Genomic DNA, 19,012 nt, shown 5'->3' on the forward strand with positions numbered 1-19,012 from the left:
GATTTCAGTCTTTTAAAATTCATTAATATTAGATTTGTGGGCTAAAGTATGGTCTATTCTGAAGAATAATCCATGTGTTTTTTAGTTTGCAAGCTGCCAGCATACGATATACCAGAACTGGAATGGCTTTTAAAAGGGGAAATTTAGTAAGTTACAAGTTTACAGGTAAAAGCCTATAAAATTGTCCACTGAGGCAACCAGGGAAAAATACCTTAATTCACGGAAGGTCAGTGGATCAGGAACACCTCTGTCAGCTGTGTAGTCACGTGGCTGGCATCTCCTGGCCCCTTGCTCCTGGGCTCCATTGCTTTCAGCCTCTGTTCCTGTGAGGGTTCCTCACTTTGCCTCTCTGGTGCTGGCCTTCATCTCTTGGCCTCCCTTGGCTCTCTCCAGGTCCTGGCTTGCTTAACATCTCATGCCATATCTGCTGGGCTCCAAGCATCTCCATACATCCATGTCTGTGTGTTAGCTATTCTCTGATGTTTCTGTTGACTGTGTCATTCCTATCATTTCTGGCCCTCTCCAAAATGTTTCCTCTTTTAAAGGATTCCGGTAAACTAATCAAGACCCACTGGAATGGGTGGAGTCACATCTCCATCTAATCAAAGGTCACACCCACAATTGGGTGTGTCACATCTCCATGGAGATAGTCTGAACAAAAAATTCCAACCTATAGTATTGAATCAGGATTAAAAGGAAAGACTGCTTCCACAGGAGTGAATCAGGATAGAAGTATGGCTTTTCTGGGGTACATAATACTTTCAAACCAGCAGGCACAATGTGCACTTCAGAAGATTGTGTATTCTGTGGCTTCCTCTGATGGTTTCCTGACTGTTCTCCAACTAAATCATTTTTTTCTTTACAATTTACCATCCACCAAGGTTTCCCACTCGTGTATTTGAAAACAGCTTTTTAAAAAAGTATATCAATTTATCTATTTTGTATTTCTGTCTTTAGATATTTTATATAATATCTCTGGATTTGATGCTACTGGGGGAGACTGCAACATCTAATCTGTCCATGATCTTGAAATCACTGTCTTCCACTTTGTGTCTTTCAGAACTAGCTCAAAGTTTCTGAATTAACACTGGCACTCTTTATTGGTTTTTCAAGTCTTATAATATTTTTATTTTGTTAGAGTTAAATCTTTTCTGTCATATCAGTGAGACTTTAGGAGGGAAGTCAGATATTCTAGCATCTTGTTCCATCTGTGTTTAAGTCTGACCTGCATGTAAAAACTATTATGGTAGAGGGAGAAGAATTTCACAAAGGCATATGAGTGCAGCGCCTTACTTTGTAACTTCCTATATGAACTTGTTAGACTTCTCTTCCAGGTCCTTTATAATATATTTTTAAATTTTTCTTGTCAATGCATACAGCATAAATGAGAATAATGTGCTCCTCCCTGAAGATTCTCTTGCTCTGGAACATGCCACAGCTGCAGAAAATGGTTCTGCTCTAAAGGTAAGAATACTTTTACTTTAGTTTTCTCCAAGACAATACTGAATTGAATCCTGTAGTAAAATCAAGAGCATCTGGTGATTTCTGATTGAGACCTGGATTGAAGCTGTGAGAAAAGCATTGTGCTTCATGATTTAAATAGAATCCTATTGCCACATCCTTCATATGAGTTTCTCAGGGCTGCTTCTCCAATTTGTGTGTTTGTTTGTTCTAGTCTTGGATCTTGACTATGTTTCCATTCATTTTTACTTTTAAGGAGGTACAGTGTTACATGCAAAATAGGCATTTTTAAGTGCATCTGATGAAGAAGCTAAGGGTATATCTCTAACACATAGATATTGTTGAAATTGTAGTGTGATTTACCCTGGAATGTAGCTTTGTGAGAAACTTGACTTGTTTCATTCATTCTTTTATCCCTAGTACCTCAAACAGTATGTGGCTTATATAAAGGGCTCAGAGAAAATATTTGTCGAATGTAATTAACCTTTTGAAATAACAGGGACCTATAACTGATTGTATTGCAATGTAACTTAGCTCATCCCAACATCTGCCTTGCTTCTATCCCCTTACCACACCTGTACCAGTCCAGAAATCATATAACTCGGTTCATTGCCCAATGAACGTTTTAATTTTGCAAGTTAAATTAAAAGTCATCCATGAATGTGAACATTTACCATTTTCTTCTTTTATTGCATCATATATATTTATTGCAGAAATTTATCAGATGTTTCATTAAAAGAGAAACTGGAAACCATCCAAAGACAGTGTATAGTTAATATTTAGGTGTATAATCTTTCACACTTTAGGACTTAAAAAAACCAATTTGAAATGCCTTTAATCACATCCCTTTCTGCCAATTAAAATTTTAAAACATATATTGACATCTTTGACCAAATCATTGAAATCATTAAGTGGAATTTGAGATATTTTTAGAACACAGGGACATTTAGTTCAAAGATTATTTATTGCATATGTAATATGTACCAGACAGCATACTAGGCTTTGAAGATTCAGAAATGAATGAAACATGGCCTCTACTTTCAAACTTCTTATAGCAGATGAGAGAGATAGTTTTAATACATTGTGGTAAGTGTTACAGTAGAGATACAGGATGGGAAGAGGTGAGGTGGGATAAGGAAGATATGAGAAGAGAGAGAACAATTTTTCCATTTGTGTGATTATAATTAAGTTGAATGTTGAAACTTGAATACAGTATTCACCAAGGCATGAAGGCCCATAGAAGTTTATCAGTCAAGGGCCTTTAATATTATGTATGACATTCTAGATCCCTGTTCCTCCAATTTCCAAATTGGAATTTTATCTTTGGTCATTTTTAAATTCTTCCAACCCCCACCATCTCTCTCTCTCATGCACGTGTGCGCGCACACACACACACACACACACTGAAGTACAGAATTATGTCCTCCATAAGGTGCTTCATAACTAATTATACAAAAATTAATTAATGTTTATAGGGGGAAATTCATATTGTACTTTTCACAAACAGTGCAGCATCCATGCATCTAGATAAAATAGCATTTGGAATTTGGGCATCTCCCTTATTCAGTCTCCTGTACAGATCTGTTCACCTTTCTAGTCTAGTCTAGAAGCTAAGTGTTAGAACAGTCTTAACCATGCCCAAGTTTTGTCTTACCAAAAATAGAATATCTACGTGAAAATTCACAATCCACTTTAGCTTTTTTCAAGTTCAGTTGTGTGGTCTAATTTCTCCTTCATGCCAAAGTAGAATCATTAATTACCATGATTTTTGAATGTCCCTGTTTGTTTGAAGGATTAACACCAACCAGGTCTGGGTCAGAATTATAAATTGAGGAACAGGATGAACTTAGTCTGATGATTTAACAACTGTAGGTGCTTTGTCTTCCATAGAATGCTACAGATGAATTGGATGCCTTGCTTTTATCTCTAACTGAGAATCTAATTGACCAAACAGTCACACCTCAGGTAAATATGCTTTAAAACAAGATGGGAAGGAATTTCTGTTTTGAAAAATGTTCCTGTTGTTTTCTAATTTTTGCTTTTTAATAACCTAGTAAAACTTTTCATTTAAGAAAAGTTTAGATTTCAGTAACCACATAGCATTGCCTTTCTGTACTATAATTCTACTGCTTTGAATACATGGATTACTATTTTACTGTAATCCTATTTGCAATTCAATACTATATTAAATAACAGAAGAAACGTGGGGATAAACCAGATTCTAAAGAGTTAAGACAATAAGTATATATGATTTTTTAATTCTACAGAATTAAAATATTTTAATTAAATTAAAATGTAAATTATAATTTAAATTTTAAAATTCTACAGAAAGGTGGAAGCATAAGAATCATTGGCATTGAACATATTGATCATTATTACAGTAAGGAAAATACTGTTTTAACTATTGTGACCTAAAGACAAGTAAGAAACAATTCTTTCCCTTGAGGGACTTACAGTCTAGTTGGGTGAAAGGTATACAGATAAGTAATTTAGCACTTTATGAGTGATATAAGAATTGCTGTAGGCAGTAGATGACATTCTCAAGGCTTAGAATTACAGATGATACACTGTGTGGTGCTGAGTGTTTGCTTAGATCAGTAGTTCTCAAACTTGGGTGTGTATCACAATCACTTTGAAGGCATGTTAAAAATGCATTCCTGGGCCCCACCCCCAGAGTTCCTGATCTGTGTGTCTGGGGCAGGGCCCGACAAATTGCATGTCTAACTAGTTCCTAGGTGATACCGATGTGGTTTGGGAACCACCAGCATAGATCGATAAACAGAGAAACTTCACTAAAGCATAAGAATTAATCTCTAGTCTGGAAAAGTGAACAAGCAGAAAATAAAAGAGATGTTGTCCTGTAAAACGGATAGCTACGTATTGAGCTATAATCTTTGGCTAGACAGAAGAGGTACCTACTAAAATTGATGTAAGATGGCCTGAGCCCAGAGGAAGAATCCTTGGGGACCTAATTCAAAATATATATACTCTTTGTCATTCATGGGTAGGGAATACAGTGAAGAAAACCAAACTGATTTAGTAAATTTTTTTTTTAAAAAACCTGTTTCTACTTCACCAATATTTTTCTTTTCCCTACAAATTAGAATTCTTTTTTTTTAATCAGAACTCACATTATTATGCATTATAAGTTCTATAGATAGATGGGCTGACTTTTCTTTTACACTTACAGTTTCTCAGTTATCAGACCTATAATACACTCCCCTAATGATTTTAGCTTTATAGTAGCTTTTGATATTTGATAAGGCCAGAACAGCATTATTATATAGCTCTTTTGCTATTTTTGCTTGCTAATGCTTGCTAATTCTTTCAAATGATTTAGAATAATTTTGGCAAGTCCTCCCCACCCAATAAAAAAGTCTCATTGGATTTTTATTTGGAATTGCATTAAATCTATAATTTCATGTGGAGAGGAATTGATATATTTATGATCTTTTTAGTCAAGAATACAATATGTTTTTCTCATTCAAGGCTTTCTTCATCTCCTGTTAAAGTTTAGTGGTTATAGGTCCCAATCCCCACTCCATGTAAGTTTTGTACTTCCTGTTTTTGTTTTTTCCAGATCCTTCGTGCTTTTTGTGATATTATTAGTGAGATCTTTTCCCCCCATTATATAATTATAAAGTTCCATCTTCCCAGAGGGAAACCGAGGCAGAACCTAAAAATTAGAGCAGGAGTATCCACTACCAAGGCCGGAAAGAAAGTTCTGAAAAGCCATGCAAATTCCACCAGTTTGGAAATTAGTTCTAAACAGAAGATGTAAAATAAATATGTGGATTCAACTTGGGACTTCTGGAGAAGATGGCGGCTTAGTAAGACGCGCAGATCTTAGTTCCTCCTCCAGAACAGCAACTAGAGAAACAGAAATGATACAAAACAGCTCCCGGAGCCACGACAGAGGCCAAAAAGACAGCGTACCCCATTCTGGAACGGCTGAACGGGCAGGGAGAATCCGCTGCGGTGAGATACCCGAGGGGCGCGCGCTTCCCCAGGCCGGGGCGGCTGGCAACCGGGGTCCCTTCCACACATGCGGCTTCCTGGTCCGACTGGGAACATTGGATAGTGGGGCCCTCCCACCACGCTTGGATTCTCGGGCCGGCTGGGCAATTTGGACTGGCACTCCCCCAAGCCGCGGTGGCAGGCGCCCCCCCCCCACACGCGGTTTCCCGGACCGACTGCAAGATTCGGATTGACATTCTTCAAGCCGCTTCGGCTGGCGACCCGCCCCCACAGCGAGAGTTTTCCAAAGTTAAAGGAGCCACAGCAGCTTTTACTGGTGGGACCCGCAGACAGACAAGCGCCACGAGTGCCACCTACTGGGCAGGATAAGAAAAACAGAGCCCAGAGATTTCACAGAAAAATCTTTCAACCAGCTGGGTCCCACACCCAGGGAAATCTGATTAAATGCCCAGACACCAGCAGAAAATAACAGATCACGCTCGGAAAATTGAAGATATGGCCCAGTCAAAGGAACAAACAATAGTTCAAATGAGATACAGGAGCTGAGACAACTAATGCTGAATATACGAACAGAAATGGAAAACCTCTTCAAAAACCAAATCAATAAATTGAGGGAGGACATGAAGAAGACATGGGCTAAACAAAAAGAAGAAATAGAAAATCTGAAAAAACAAATCACAGAACTTATGGGAGTGAAGGACAAAGTAGAAAAGATGGAAAAAACAATGGATACCTACAATGGTAGATCTAAAGAGACAGAAGCTACAATTAGTGAACTGGAGGATGGAACATCTGAATTCCAAAAAGAAACAGAAACTATAGGGGAAAGAATGGAAAAACTTGAGCAGGGGATCAGGGAACTGAATGACAATATGAAGCGCACAAATATACGTGTTGTGGGTGTCCCAGAAGGAGAAGAGAAGGGAAAAGGAGGAGAAAAACTAATGGAAGAAATTATCACTGAAAATTTCCCAACTCTTATGAAAGACCTAAATTTACAGATCCAAGAAGTGCAGCGCACCCCAAAGAGAATAGACCCAAATAGGCGTTCTCCAAGACACTTACTAGTTAGAATGTCAGAGGTCAAAGAGAAAGAGAGGATCTTGAAAGCAGCAAGAGAAAAACAATCCATCACATACAAGGGAAACCCAATAAGACTATGTGTAGATTTCTCAGCAGAAACCATGGAAGCTAGAAGACAGTGAGATGATATATTTAAATTACTAAAAGAGAAAAACTGCCAACCAAGACTTCTATATCCAGCAAAATTGTCCTTCAAAAATGAAGGAGAAATTAAAACATTTTCAGACAAAAAGTCACTGAGAGAATTTGTGACCAAGAGACCAGCTCTGCAAGAAATACTAAAGGGAGCACTAGAGTCAGATACAAAAAGACAGAAGAGAGAGGTATGGAGAAGAGTGTAGAAAGAAGGAAAATCAGATATGATATATATAATACAAAAGGCAAAATGGTAGAGGAAAATATTATCCAAACAGTAATAACACTAAAAGTTAATGGACTGAATTTCCCAATCAAAAGACATAGACTGGCAGAATGGATTACGACCCAGCAATACCACTGCTAGGTATCTACTCAAAGGACTTAAGGGCAAAGACACAAACGGACATTTGCACACCAATGTTTATAGCAGCATTATTTACAATTGCAAAGAGATGGAAACAACCAAAATGTCCATCAACAGACGAGTGGCTAAACAAACTGTGGTATATACCTACGATGGAATATTATGCAGCTTTAAGACAGAATAAACTTATGAAGCATGTAATAACATGGATGGACCTAGAGAACATTATGCTGAGTGAGTCTAGCCAAAAACTAAAGGACAAATACTGTACGGTCCCACTGATGTGAACCGACATTCGAGAATCAACTCGGAATATATCATTGGTAACAGAGACCAGCAGGAGTTAGAAACAGGGTAAGATAATGGGTGATTGGAGCTGAAGGGATACAGACTGTGCAACAGGACTAGATACAAAAACTCAAAAATGAACAGCACAATACTACCTAATTGTAATGTAACTATGTTAAAACACTGAATGAAGCTGCATCTGAACTATAAAAAATAATAATAAATAAATAAATAAATAAAATAAATATGTGACAAAAGGATACCACTAAGACTAATAGGATGGTTATCCATTTTTTAAAATGCTGAGTGTCCAAATTAAGTTAAACATACTCCTCAGTCCATGATACACTGCCATGCCCGCTTAGGTCCATGAGAGGCTTCTTCTTTGTTTCACTTTATTTCCTCTTCTCCCCCAGTTTCCAATTCCATTCCCCTTTTCCCCTGAGGCACCCATTCTACTGTTTTAGCTGTATGTCCTTCCAGGCCACCTTTCATACCATTCATATCTGTTTTTAAATAACTGTGGGGACGTTTTAGATATGTATCCATGAGTCTATTGCCGGGTTGTATGGTCATATGAACACTTAATTACACCAAGTGCTGCCAGATCGTTGCCCAGAGTGACTCCAGCAGTTTGTAGTCCCACCACAGTGCACATGTTTCCCTTTCCACTCATGTTCTTCCTTATGCTTCATTTTATCTGACTTTCTATATTCCAACTTCATGGGTATGTCTCATTGTTTTAATTGGCATATCATTAATTACTCACAAGTTGCATTTAATTCTCCTCCAATATTTTTATGCTGATTTAGGTTTCCTCTTAGAGTGAGTTGCCTAGTCATATTTTTTTCCACTTTTCTATTGAGTTTCTTGTCTTTTTGTTACTGATTTTGGGATTTTCTTCTGTTGTCTAGATATTAAGTCCATATTAGTCTTAAATAGTAAATATATTTTCTCTTAATCTGTATATTAACATGTTTTAGTTTACTAAAGCTGCCAGAATGCAACACACCAGAGTTGGATCAGCTTTTATTAAGGAAATTTATGTAGTTACAAATTTATAGATCTTCAGAGGAAAGGCATCTAGTTTTCATTTGAGTTTCTCTGTCACATGGGAAGGCACATGTGATGTCTGCTGGCCTTCTCTCCTGGCTTCAGCTTTCCCTGGGCAATTCCTTTCTGCATGTCCAAACCTCTGGGCTGAGCTGTAAGTGTGGAAATGAGATATGTTGCGCTGCTGAGTGCTCTTCTGACCTCTCTTTTTAAGCCTCCACCTAATTAAATTAAGCATCATTCATTGTGCAAGGCACTCCCCTTAACCAACTACAGATGGATCAGCTGTAGGTGAATTTCACATGCTGATGATTTAAGCCCACAGCAACAGAACAATGGGGCATCATCATCTGGCCAAGTTGACACCTGAACATAGCAATCACATAGGACATGAGAGGAAATTTATCAAAGAATCATTTATGGTAGGCATTCGAAGCAACCTATATCCATCACTAAGAAGATGGATTAATAAAACCCTTTAATTCTGATGTCACACATCTTTCAGCTTTATTCTTTTTGGTTTCTTTGTGGTTTAGAGTTTTAGAAAATCCTTCCTCATCTACCACCTCATCCCCTGAGGTTACAGAAATATTCTCTTTTTTTTTTAACTTTTTATTTTTAAATACTTTTGAATTTACATAATAGTAACAAAAATAATACAAACCTCACAAGAGAGAACTCCAACATATCTCTGCCTCCCCAGATAACCAGATCTACCAATTTTAACATTTTTCCACATTTGCCTTATCATTCTATTTATCTCCCTTATCTATCTCTATCTATCGCTTTATCAATCCATTTTCTGAACACTTGAGTATAGGGAGATGCACATTTCCTAAGAACAAGGATATTCTCTTAAGTGCAGTTATCCAGTTCAAGAAATTTAACACTGACATAAAGCTTAAAGTCTGTTTTCCAGTTTTTTCATATAGCCCCATAATGTCCCTTTGATACATCCCATTTAAGATCATCTATTTGCTTTAATTGTCATAGTCTCTTTAGTTGCTCTTGCATTTTTTTTAAATTGCTGGAACATATATACCACATAAACTTACCCATCTCAACCAAATTCAAGCATACATTTCAATGGGGTTAATCACTAGTTTGCTAGCTGCCAGAATGCAATATACCAGAAACAGAATGGCATTTAAAAAGGGGAATTTAAGAAGTTGCTAGTTTACAGTTCTAAGGTTGAGAAAATATCCCAATTAAAACAAGTCTATAGAAATTTCCAATCTAAGGCATCCAGGAAAAGATACCTTGGTTCAAGAAGATAAAGTTCAGAGTTTCTCTCTCAAGTGGAAGGGCACATAGCAAACAGTCAGAGTTTCTCTCTCATCTAGAAAGGCACATGGTGAACACAGTCAGGGTTCCTTTCTCATCTGGAAGGGCACATGGTGAACACAGCGTCATCTGCTAGCTTCTTCTCCTGGCTTCCTGTTTCATGAAGCTCCCCAGGAGGCATTTTCCTTCTTCATTTCCAAAGTGCTGGCTGATGGACTCTCTGCTTCTTGGTGCTGCAGCATTCTCTGCTCTCTCTGAATCTCCTTCATTCTCCAAAATGTTTCCTCTTTTATAGGACTCCAGAAATTTACCAAGACCCACCCATATGGGTGGAGACATGCCGTCACCTAATCGAGTTTAACAACCATTCTTGATTAAATCACATCTCCAGGGAAATGATCTGATTATAGTTTCGAGCATACAGTATTGAATAGGGGACTATTCTGCCTTTATGAAATGGGATTTAGATTAAAACATGGCTTTTCTAGGGGACATACATCCTTTCAAACCAGCACAATCACATTCATAATATTGTCCTACTCTCATTACATTCCTTACTAAAATTTTTCCATCTCCCCAAACAAAAACCCTGAGCCCATTATAACTTCCCCTTCTTGCTCCTCCTGCCCCTGGCAACCTATATTCTAATTTCTGTCTCTGAGATTTCATATTCTCTGATAATTTCTTTGTAGTTACCATAAAGGTTGAGTTTAACATCCTAACTCTCTTAACAATCTTGTTTGCTTTGATAGCAGCTAAACTTAAGTATTTAAGATAAATTATGTTCCTAAAACCCTCTGTCCCCTCAACTTTTTGTAGTTTTGTCACAAAACTAGTGATTTGTCATTACACTTTGAACAGTTGCCTTATCACCCGGTAAGAAGTAAAAAGTGATGTTACAAACCAAAAATACAGTAGTATTGACATTTATATTTATCATGTCATTACCCTCACCGAAGATCTTTATTTCTTCATGTGGCTTCAGTTTAGTGTCCTTTCCTTTCAACCTTCAGAACTCTGACATGTCTCCTGAGGGACAGATTTTTTAGGGGTTTAGGGGTGATGAACTCCCTCAGCTTTCATTTATCTGGATATGTCTTAATTTCATATTCATTTTTGAATGATGGTTTTGCTGTATATACAATTCTTAGTAGGCAGTTTTTTTACTTTTGGCGCTTTATATATGTCATCCCTGTGCCATCTCGCCTCCATGGTTTCCAAGGAGGAATCAGCACTTAATCTTATTGAGGCTTCCCTGTATGTGACACATTGTTTCTTTCTCTCTTATGGCTTTTAGAATTCTCTTTTTATCTTTGGCATTTGGCAGTTTCATTTTGTTATGTTGTGGCATTGGTCTATTTGGGTTTATCCTGTTTGAAATTCATTGAGCATCTTGGATATGTGTATTTATACCTCTCATTGAATTTGAAAAGTTTTCGGCCATTATTTCTTTGAATATTCTCTCTGCCCCTATCTCTCTCTTCTCCTTCTGTGACTCCCATAATGCGTATATTGGTATACTTAATGGTATCCCTAGATTTCTCTAGCTCTGCTAACTTTTCTTCATTTTTTTCTCCCTCTGTTCCTCAGACTGGATGATTCCATGTGTCTTGTCTTGAAGTAAACTGATTCCTGTAGACAGCATATAGAAGGATCCTGTTTTTTAATCCATTCTGCCAGTCTATGTCTTTTGATTGGGGAATTCAGTCCATTAACATTTAGTGTTATTACTGTTTGGATAATACTTTCCTCTACCATTTTGCCTTTTGTATTATATATATCATATCTGATTTTCCTTCTTTCTACACTCTTCTCCATACCTCTCTCTTCTGTCTTTTTGTATCTGACTCTAGTGCTCCCTTTAGTATTTCTTGCAGAGCTGGTCTCTTGGTCACAAATTCTCTCAGTGACTTTTTGTCTTAAAATGTTTTAATTTCTCCCTCATTTTTGAAGGACAATTTTGCTGGATATAGGAGTCTTGGTTGGCAGTTTTTCTCTTTTAGTAATTTAAATATATCATCCCACTGTCTTCTAGCTTCCATGGTTTCTGCTGAGAAATTTACACATAGTCTTATTGGGTTTCCCTTGTATGTGATGGATTGATTGTTTTTCTCTTGCTGCTTTCAAGATCCTCTCTTTCTCTTTGACCTCTGACATTCTAACTAGTAAATGTCTTGGAGAACGCCTATTTGGATCTATTCTCTTTGGGGTGCGCTGCGCTTCTTGGATCTGTAAATTTAGGTCTTTCATAAGAGTTGGGAAATTTTCAGTGATAATTTCTTCCATTAGTTTTTCTCCTCCTTTTCCCTTCTCTTCTCCTTCTGGGACACCCACAACACGTATATTTGTGCACTTCATATTATCATTCAATTCCCTGAGCCCCTGCTCAAATTTTTCCATTCTTTTCCCTATAGTTTCTGTTTCTTTTTGAAATTCAGATGTTCCATCCTCCAGTTCACTAATTCTAGCCTCTGTCTCTTTAAATCTACCATTGTAGGTTTCCATTGTTTTTTTAATCTCTTCTACTGTATCTTTCATTCCCATAAGTTCTGTGATTTGTTTTTTCAGACTTTCCATTTCTTCTTTTTGTTCATCCCATGCCTTCTTCATGTCCTCCCTCAATTTATTGATTTGGTTTTTGAAGAGGTTTTCCATTTCTGTTCGTATATTCAGCATTAGTTGTCTCAGCTCCTGTATCTCATTTGAGCTATTGGTTTGTTCCTTTGACTGGGCCATATCTTCAATTTTCTTGGTGTGATTTGTTTTTTTTGCTGGCGTCTGGGCATTTAATCATATTTCCCTGAGTTTGGGACCCAGCAGGTTGAAAGATTTTCCTGTGAAGTCTCTGGGCTCTGTTTTTCTTATCCTTCCCAGTATGTGGCACTTGTCTGTCTGCGGGTCCCACCAGCAAAAGATGTTGGGCTCCTTTAACTTTGGAAGACTCTCGCTGCTGGGTGTGTGGTGGAGACAGAGGAAAGGTTGTAGGTTGGTTTTAATGGCTTCAAATTGTGAATTCCTGGGATCTGAATTCCTTGAGAGAGGGATTCCACCTGAGTTGCATTTCACCCCTCTCGCAGGGAAGGTTCAGGTGGTAGAGAGCCCTGAAAGCAGCCTGTTTCTGCATTCGGGGCACTTGCAACCTGTGTAATCCCAGCGCTGAGCCCAGAGGCAACCAAACCTCCAGAGAAACAGCTGCAGAAGGCTCTGTTTCACCCCCTTTCCTCTTTTTCAGTTAGCCCAATTGGCGACTTCCGCCTTGATCAGTTTCGCCTGAGCTGAGGGCCTATTTTTAGTAGTCAAAAGTTGTTCATTAATGCCACAATTGGTGTTAGGTTGGGCTCAGTCTCTACTACTGTTGGAGACTCTTTCCTTTCCCTCCGGAAGTCGCCTGTGGGGGAGGGGCACCGGCCGCCGCGGCTTGGAGGACCGCTGATCCGAGGCTCCCAGCCGGCCCGGGAAGCCACGTGTGTGTAAAGGGCTCCGGTCGCCGGCCGCTGCGGCTTGGGGAACCGCTGATCCGAGGCTCCCAGCCATCCCGGGAAGCCACGTGTGTGGGAGGGGCTCCGGTCGCCGGCTGCGGCAGCTTGGGGAACCGCCACTCCAAGGCTCCCAGCTGGCCCCAGAAGCCGCAGGTGTGGAAGGGGCTCCGGTCACCGGCCGCCACAGCTTGGGGAACCACCGATCTGAGGCTCCCAGCCGGCCCGGGAAGCCGCGTGTGGGAGGGCCGCTGCGGCTTGGGGAACCACCGATCCGAGGCTCCCAGCTGGCCTGAGAAGCCGCGCATGGGAGGGGCTCTGGTTCCCGGCTGCCGTGGCTTGGGGAACCGCTGATCCGAGGCTCCCAGCCGGCCCGGGAAGCCGTGCGTGGGAGGGGCTGTGGTCACCAGCCACCGCTGCCCGGGGAAGCGCACGCCTCTCGGGGACCTCACCACAGCGGAGTCTCTTAGCCGGTCCAGCCAGTCCAGAATGGGGTACACTGTGTGTCTGGTCTCTGTCGTGGCTCCGGGAGCTGTTCTGTACTGTTTCTAGTTCTTTAGTAGTTGTTCTGGAGGATGAACTAAGACGCGCTCTCCTTACTAAGCTGCCATCTTCTCTGGACTCTGTAAACTGTTTCTATGCTAGCTCCAATCTACTGTTGAACCCCTCTAGGGAATTTTTTTTTAATTAATTTATTAATTAAAAAATAAAATAAAACAACATACATAATCAGTAATTCACAATGTCATCACTTAGTTGCATATTCATCATTTCTTAGAACATTTGCATTAATTCAGAAAAAGAAATAAAAATACAATAGAAAAAGAAATAAAACAAACACAGGAAAGAAAAAAAAAAGATTATACCTACCATACCCCTTACCCCTTGCTTTCATTGATCACTAGCATTTAAACTAAATTTATTTTAGCATTTGTTCCCCCTGTTATTTATTTTTATTCCATATGTTCTACTCCTTTGTTGACAAGGTAGATAAAAGGAGCATCAGACACAAGGTTTTCACAATCACACAGTCACATTGTGACAGCTGTATCATTATTCAATCATCCTCAAGAAACATGGCTACTGGAACAGATCTCTACATTTTCAGGCAGTTCCCTCCAGCCTCTCCATTACATCTTGAATAACAAGATGATATCTACTTGATGCATAAGAATAACCTCCAGGATAACCTCTCGACTCTGTTTGGAATCCCTCAGCCATTGACACTTTGCCTCATTTCCCTCTTCCCCCTTTTGGTCCAGAGGGTTTTCTCAATCCCTTGGTGCTAAGTCTCAGCTCATTCTAGGGTTTTTCTCAATCCCTTGATGCTGAGTCTCCGTTCATTCCAAGATCTCTGTCCCACGTTGCCAGGAACTCTAGGGAATTTTTTAAGTGCAATTTTATTGAGATCCATTCACATACCAAATCATCTAAAGTATGCAATTAGTGGTTCATAGTATCATCATATAGTTGTGCAGTCATCATCACAGTCTTGGGTTTCCAGTACTTTATTTGCTCTTGGTGATAGTTAATGGGCATGTTTACATTTTGGAAATTCATCAAACTGTATACTGAAGATGTATGCACTTTTCTGTGTGTATGTTTTTTGTTGTTTTTAATATTTTTATTGAGAAGTCTTCACACACATATAGTCCATACATGGTATACAATCAGTTGCTCATAATTTCATCACATAATTGTGTGTTCATCACCACAATCACTTATAGAACATTTGCTAGGAAAAGAAATTTCTAGAAACAGAAATAAAAAGAAAAACTCATACATCCCATAGTCTTACCCCTCCCTCTCATTGACCACTAGTATTTCAATCTACTCTTTTATCCTTTATCCCCTCTATTATTTATTTTTTAATCCTTATTTTTTTACTCCTCTGTCCATACTCTAGATAAAAGGAACATTAGACACAAGGTTTTCACAATCACATGGTCGCATTGTAAAAATTATATCTTTATACAATCGTCTTCAAGAATCTAGGCTACTGGAACACAATTCAACAGTTTCAGGTACTTCCCTCCAGCTATTCCAATGCACCATAAACTAAAAAGCGTTATCTATTTAATACATAAGAATAACCTCCAGGATAACCTCTCAACTCTATTTGAAATCTCTCAGCCACTGATATTTTATTTTGATTCACTCCTCTTCCCCTTTTTGGTCAAGAAGTCTTTCTCAATGGGGGAAAATTCAACCTCCCCAAGTTGAATTCTTGATATTGTCACAAGCAGTGTGGACAACCAAAGCTATAGGCTGAGCCCCCAATCTTGGGGTTTGTTCAAAAGAAACTTACCCCCACAGAGGATAGGTCAAGCCTACTTAAAACTAGGCCTAAGAGTCACCCCCAAGAGAACCTCTTTTGTTGCTCAGATGTGGCCTCTTCTCCAGCCAACACAAGCAAACTCATCACCCTCTACGTGGAACATGACTCCCAGGGATGTGCACCTTCCTGGCAATGTGGGACAGAAATCCTAGAATGAGGTGAGACTCAGCATCAAGGGATTGAGAAAACCTTCTCAACCAAAAGGGGGAAGTGTGAAATGAGACAAAGTGTCAATGGCTGAGAGATTCCAAACAGAGTCTAGAGGTTATCCTGGAGGTTATTCTTACGCATTAAGTAGATATCACCTTATTATTCAAGATGTAATGGAGAAATAACATGGATGGACCTAGAGAACATTATGCTGAGTGAGTCCAGCCAAAAATTAAAGGACAAATACTGTATGGTCCCACTGATGTGAACGGACATTCGAGAATAAACTTGGAATATGTCATTGGTAATAGAGTCCAGCAGGAGTTAGAAACAGGGTAAGATAATGGGTAATTGGAGCTGAAGGGATACAGACTGTGCAACAGGACTAGATACAAAAACTCAAAAATGGACAGCACAATAATACCTAATTGTAAAGTAATCATGTTAAAACACTGAATGAAGCTGCATCTGAGCTATAGGTTTTTTTTGTTTTGTTTTGTTTTGTTTTACTATTATTATTACTTTTATTTCTTTTCTCTATATTAACATTCTATATCTTTTTCTGTTGTGTTGCTAGTTCCTCTAAACCGATGCAAATGTACTAAGAAATGATGATCATGCATCTATGTGATGATGTTAAGAATTACTGATTGCATATGTAGAATGGTATGATTTCTAAATGTTGGGTTAATTTCTTTTTTTTCCGTTAATTAAAAAAAAAAAAGAAAAGATGTAATGGAGAGGCTGGAGGGAACTGCCTGAAAATGTAGAGCTGTGTTCCAGTAGCCATGTTTCTGGAAGATGATTGTATAATGATATAGCTTCCACAATGTGACTGTGTGATTGTGAAAACCTTGTGTCTGATGCTCCTTTTATCTACCTTATCAACAGATGAGTAGAACATATGGAATAAAAATAAATAATAGGGGGAACAAATGTTAAAATAAATTTAGTTTGAAATGCTAGTGATCAATGAAAGCAAGGGGTAAGAGGTATGGTGTGTATAATTTTTTTTCTCTGTTTTCATTTTATTTCTTTTTCTGTTGTCTTTTTATGTCTTTTTCTGAATTAATGCAAATGTTCTAAGAAATGAACATGATGATGAATATGCAACTATGTGATGATATTGTGAATTACTGATTATATATGTAGAACAGAATGATCATATGTTAAGAATGTTTGTGTCTCTTTCATATATATTTTTTTAATTTAAAAATTAAAAAAAAAAGAAGAAGAAGAAGTCTTTCTCAGTCCCATGATGCCAGGTCCTAGCTCATCCTGGGAGTCCTGTCCCATGTTGCCAGGGAGATTTACACTCTTGGGTGTCAGGAGAGGGCAGTGAGGTCACCTGCTGAGTTGACTTAGTGAGAGAGGCCATATCTGAGCAACAAAAGAAGTTCTCTTGGGGTGACTCTTAGGCATAATTATCAGTAGGTATAGGGTCTCCCTTGCAAGAATAAGTTTCATAGGGGTGAACCCCAAGATCGAGGGTTCAGCCTATTGAATTGGTTATCCCCATGCTTGCAAAAATATCAAGAATTCCCCAGAGGTGCCTTTTCTGCATCTATTTTTATGCACCTGTTGAACTAATAATGTGGTTTTTCTTTTTTAATCTGTTAATATGGTGAATTATACTAGTTGATTTTCATATGCCAAAACAACTTTGTCATAAACACAACTGGTTTTGATACATTATCCTTTTATGTATTGTTGGTGTTCTAATTTGCTAGCTGCCAGAATGCAATATACCAGAAACAGAATGGCTTTTAAAATGGGGAATTTAATAAGTTGCTTGTTTACAGTTCTAAGGCTGAGAAAATGTCCCAATTAAATTATAAACATAAATGTCTATAGAGATGTCCAGTCACAGGCATGCAGGGAAAGGCACCTTGATTCATGAAGGCCAAGTGAGAAGGCACGTGGCGAACACAGTCAGGGCTTCTCTCTCAGCAGTAAGTGCATATGGCGAACACAGTGTCGTCTGCTAGCTTTCTCTCCTGGCTTCTGGTTTCATGAAGCTCCCTGGGAGTTTTCCTACTTCATCTCTAAAGGTCGCTGGCTCATGGACTCTCTGCTTCGTGGCGCTGCAGCATTCTCTGACCTCTCTGAGAATCTCCTTCATTCTCCAGAATGTTTCCTCTTTTATAGGACTCCAGAAACTAATCAAGACCCACCCAAATGGGTGGAGACATGTTGTCACCTAATCCAGCTTAAAACCACTCTTTATTAAATCACATCTCCAGGGAGATCTAATTACAGTTCCAAATTTACAATACTGAATAGGGATTAGAAGAAACGGCTGCCTTTACAAAATGGAATTAGGATTAAAACATGGTTTTTTTAGGGTCCATACATCATTTCAAACCAGTACAGTTGGATTTGATTTGCTGAAATTTTCAAGCAAAATAAAATTTAAGACCAAAAAAAAAAAAAGAATTCCCCAAATGGGGAAGTCGAATATTTCCTCCTTTCTCGCCAGTCCCCCAAGGGGACTCTGCAAATAGTTTTTTATTCTCTCCCCTAGTTACTCTGGGAAATATCATGGTATCACACTTACCTGTACAAACCAATAGAATCTCATGCCCTATTTAAGATTCCATGTAATTATGGGGTTCACATAAACTGATCATACAAGTTAAATTAGATAATATGCTACCCAAAATAAAAATTTTGCACCAAATAAACATCTCTTCCTTTGATCTCACACAGAAGTTGAAGTTTCAAAATATGGACCATATCATCCTTTACCCTGTATTTCTGTTGCTGTGGTCTTCAGCTCTATTTGGTTCCTTTTCATAATTAACATCTCTCTGTTATTCTCTTTGTAGTCATCTGTCATTTTCCTTATTTCCTTTATTTCTTTGTCTGTGCTTTCATTTAGCTCTTTGAGCATATTTAGGAAATTTTTTTAAAAGTCTTTGTCTACATGTCCCAGGTCTGCTTCTCCTCTTGATGGTTTCTAATGCTTTAATCTTCTTCTTTTCCTGGACTACCACTTCCATGTATTTTTTTGTTTGTTTGTTTGTTTTATGTTTTGTAATCTTTTGTTGAAACCTGGATATTTTGAAATCATAATGTATAATTGTTAGAGTTTAGATTCTGAGACTTCTGTTCCTTAAGCTTGTGTCCAGCTAATGTTATGACAGAGCTTTTCTAGAATGCCAGGCGCTAAACAAAAAAACAAAAAAGAAAACTACTTTCTCAGTCCTTGCAGATTAACCTGTCCAAGTGTCTCCTTCAGGGCGTATCCATACAGTGAGTTTAGAGAATAGTTCCATGCCAAAGTATAGGGTCTCTTGATACTTTCAGTACATATATCTTGTCTTTGGCAACTGCAGGTACCCCTCGGAAATCCCCCATTTACACAGATACAAGTGTTCCCCCTTCCCTAGGAGTTTC

At 38.6% G+C, this 19,012-nt stretch overlaps 1 protein-coding gene across 3 annotated transcripts in view; it reads left to right on the plus strand.

The window, feature by feature from the left end:
* EPB41L5 (erythrocyte membrane protein band 4.1 like 5) overlaps positions 1–19,012 on the plus strand; it is a 235,550-nt gene that overhangs the window by 203,370 nt on the left and 13,168 nt on the right. For 2 of the 3 annotated variants that reach the window (XM_077153576.1, XM_077153577.1), the window contains exons 21-22: positions 1,380–1,464; positions 3,352–3,426. In XM_077153576.1, coding sequence (XP_077009691.1) covers positions 1,380–1,464; positions 3,352–3,426 — 160 coding nt within the window. Of the gene's footprint in view, positions 1–1,379; positions 1,465–3,351; positions 3,427–5,041; positions 5,340–19,012 lie in introns of those variants that run through there. The other variant, XM_077153578.1, reaches the window with a different exon arrangement.

The sequence above is a fragment of the Tamandua tetradactyla genome, chromosome 3 (assembly GCF_023851605.1).
Source record: "Tamandua tetradactyla isolate mTamTet1 chromosome 3, mTamTet1.pri, whole genome shotgun sequence".
NCBI classification, from domain to species: domain Eukaryota; kingdom Metazoa; phylum Chordata; class Mammalia; order Pilosa; family Myrmecophagidae; genus Tamandua; species Tamandua tetradactyla.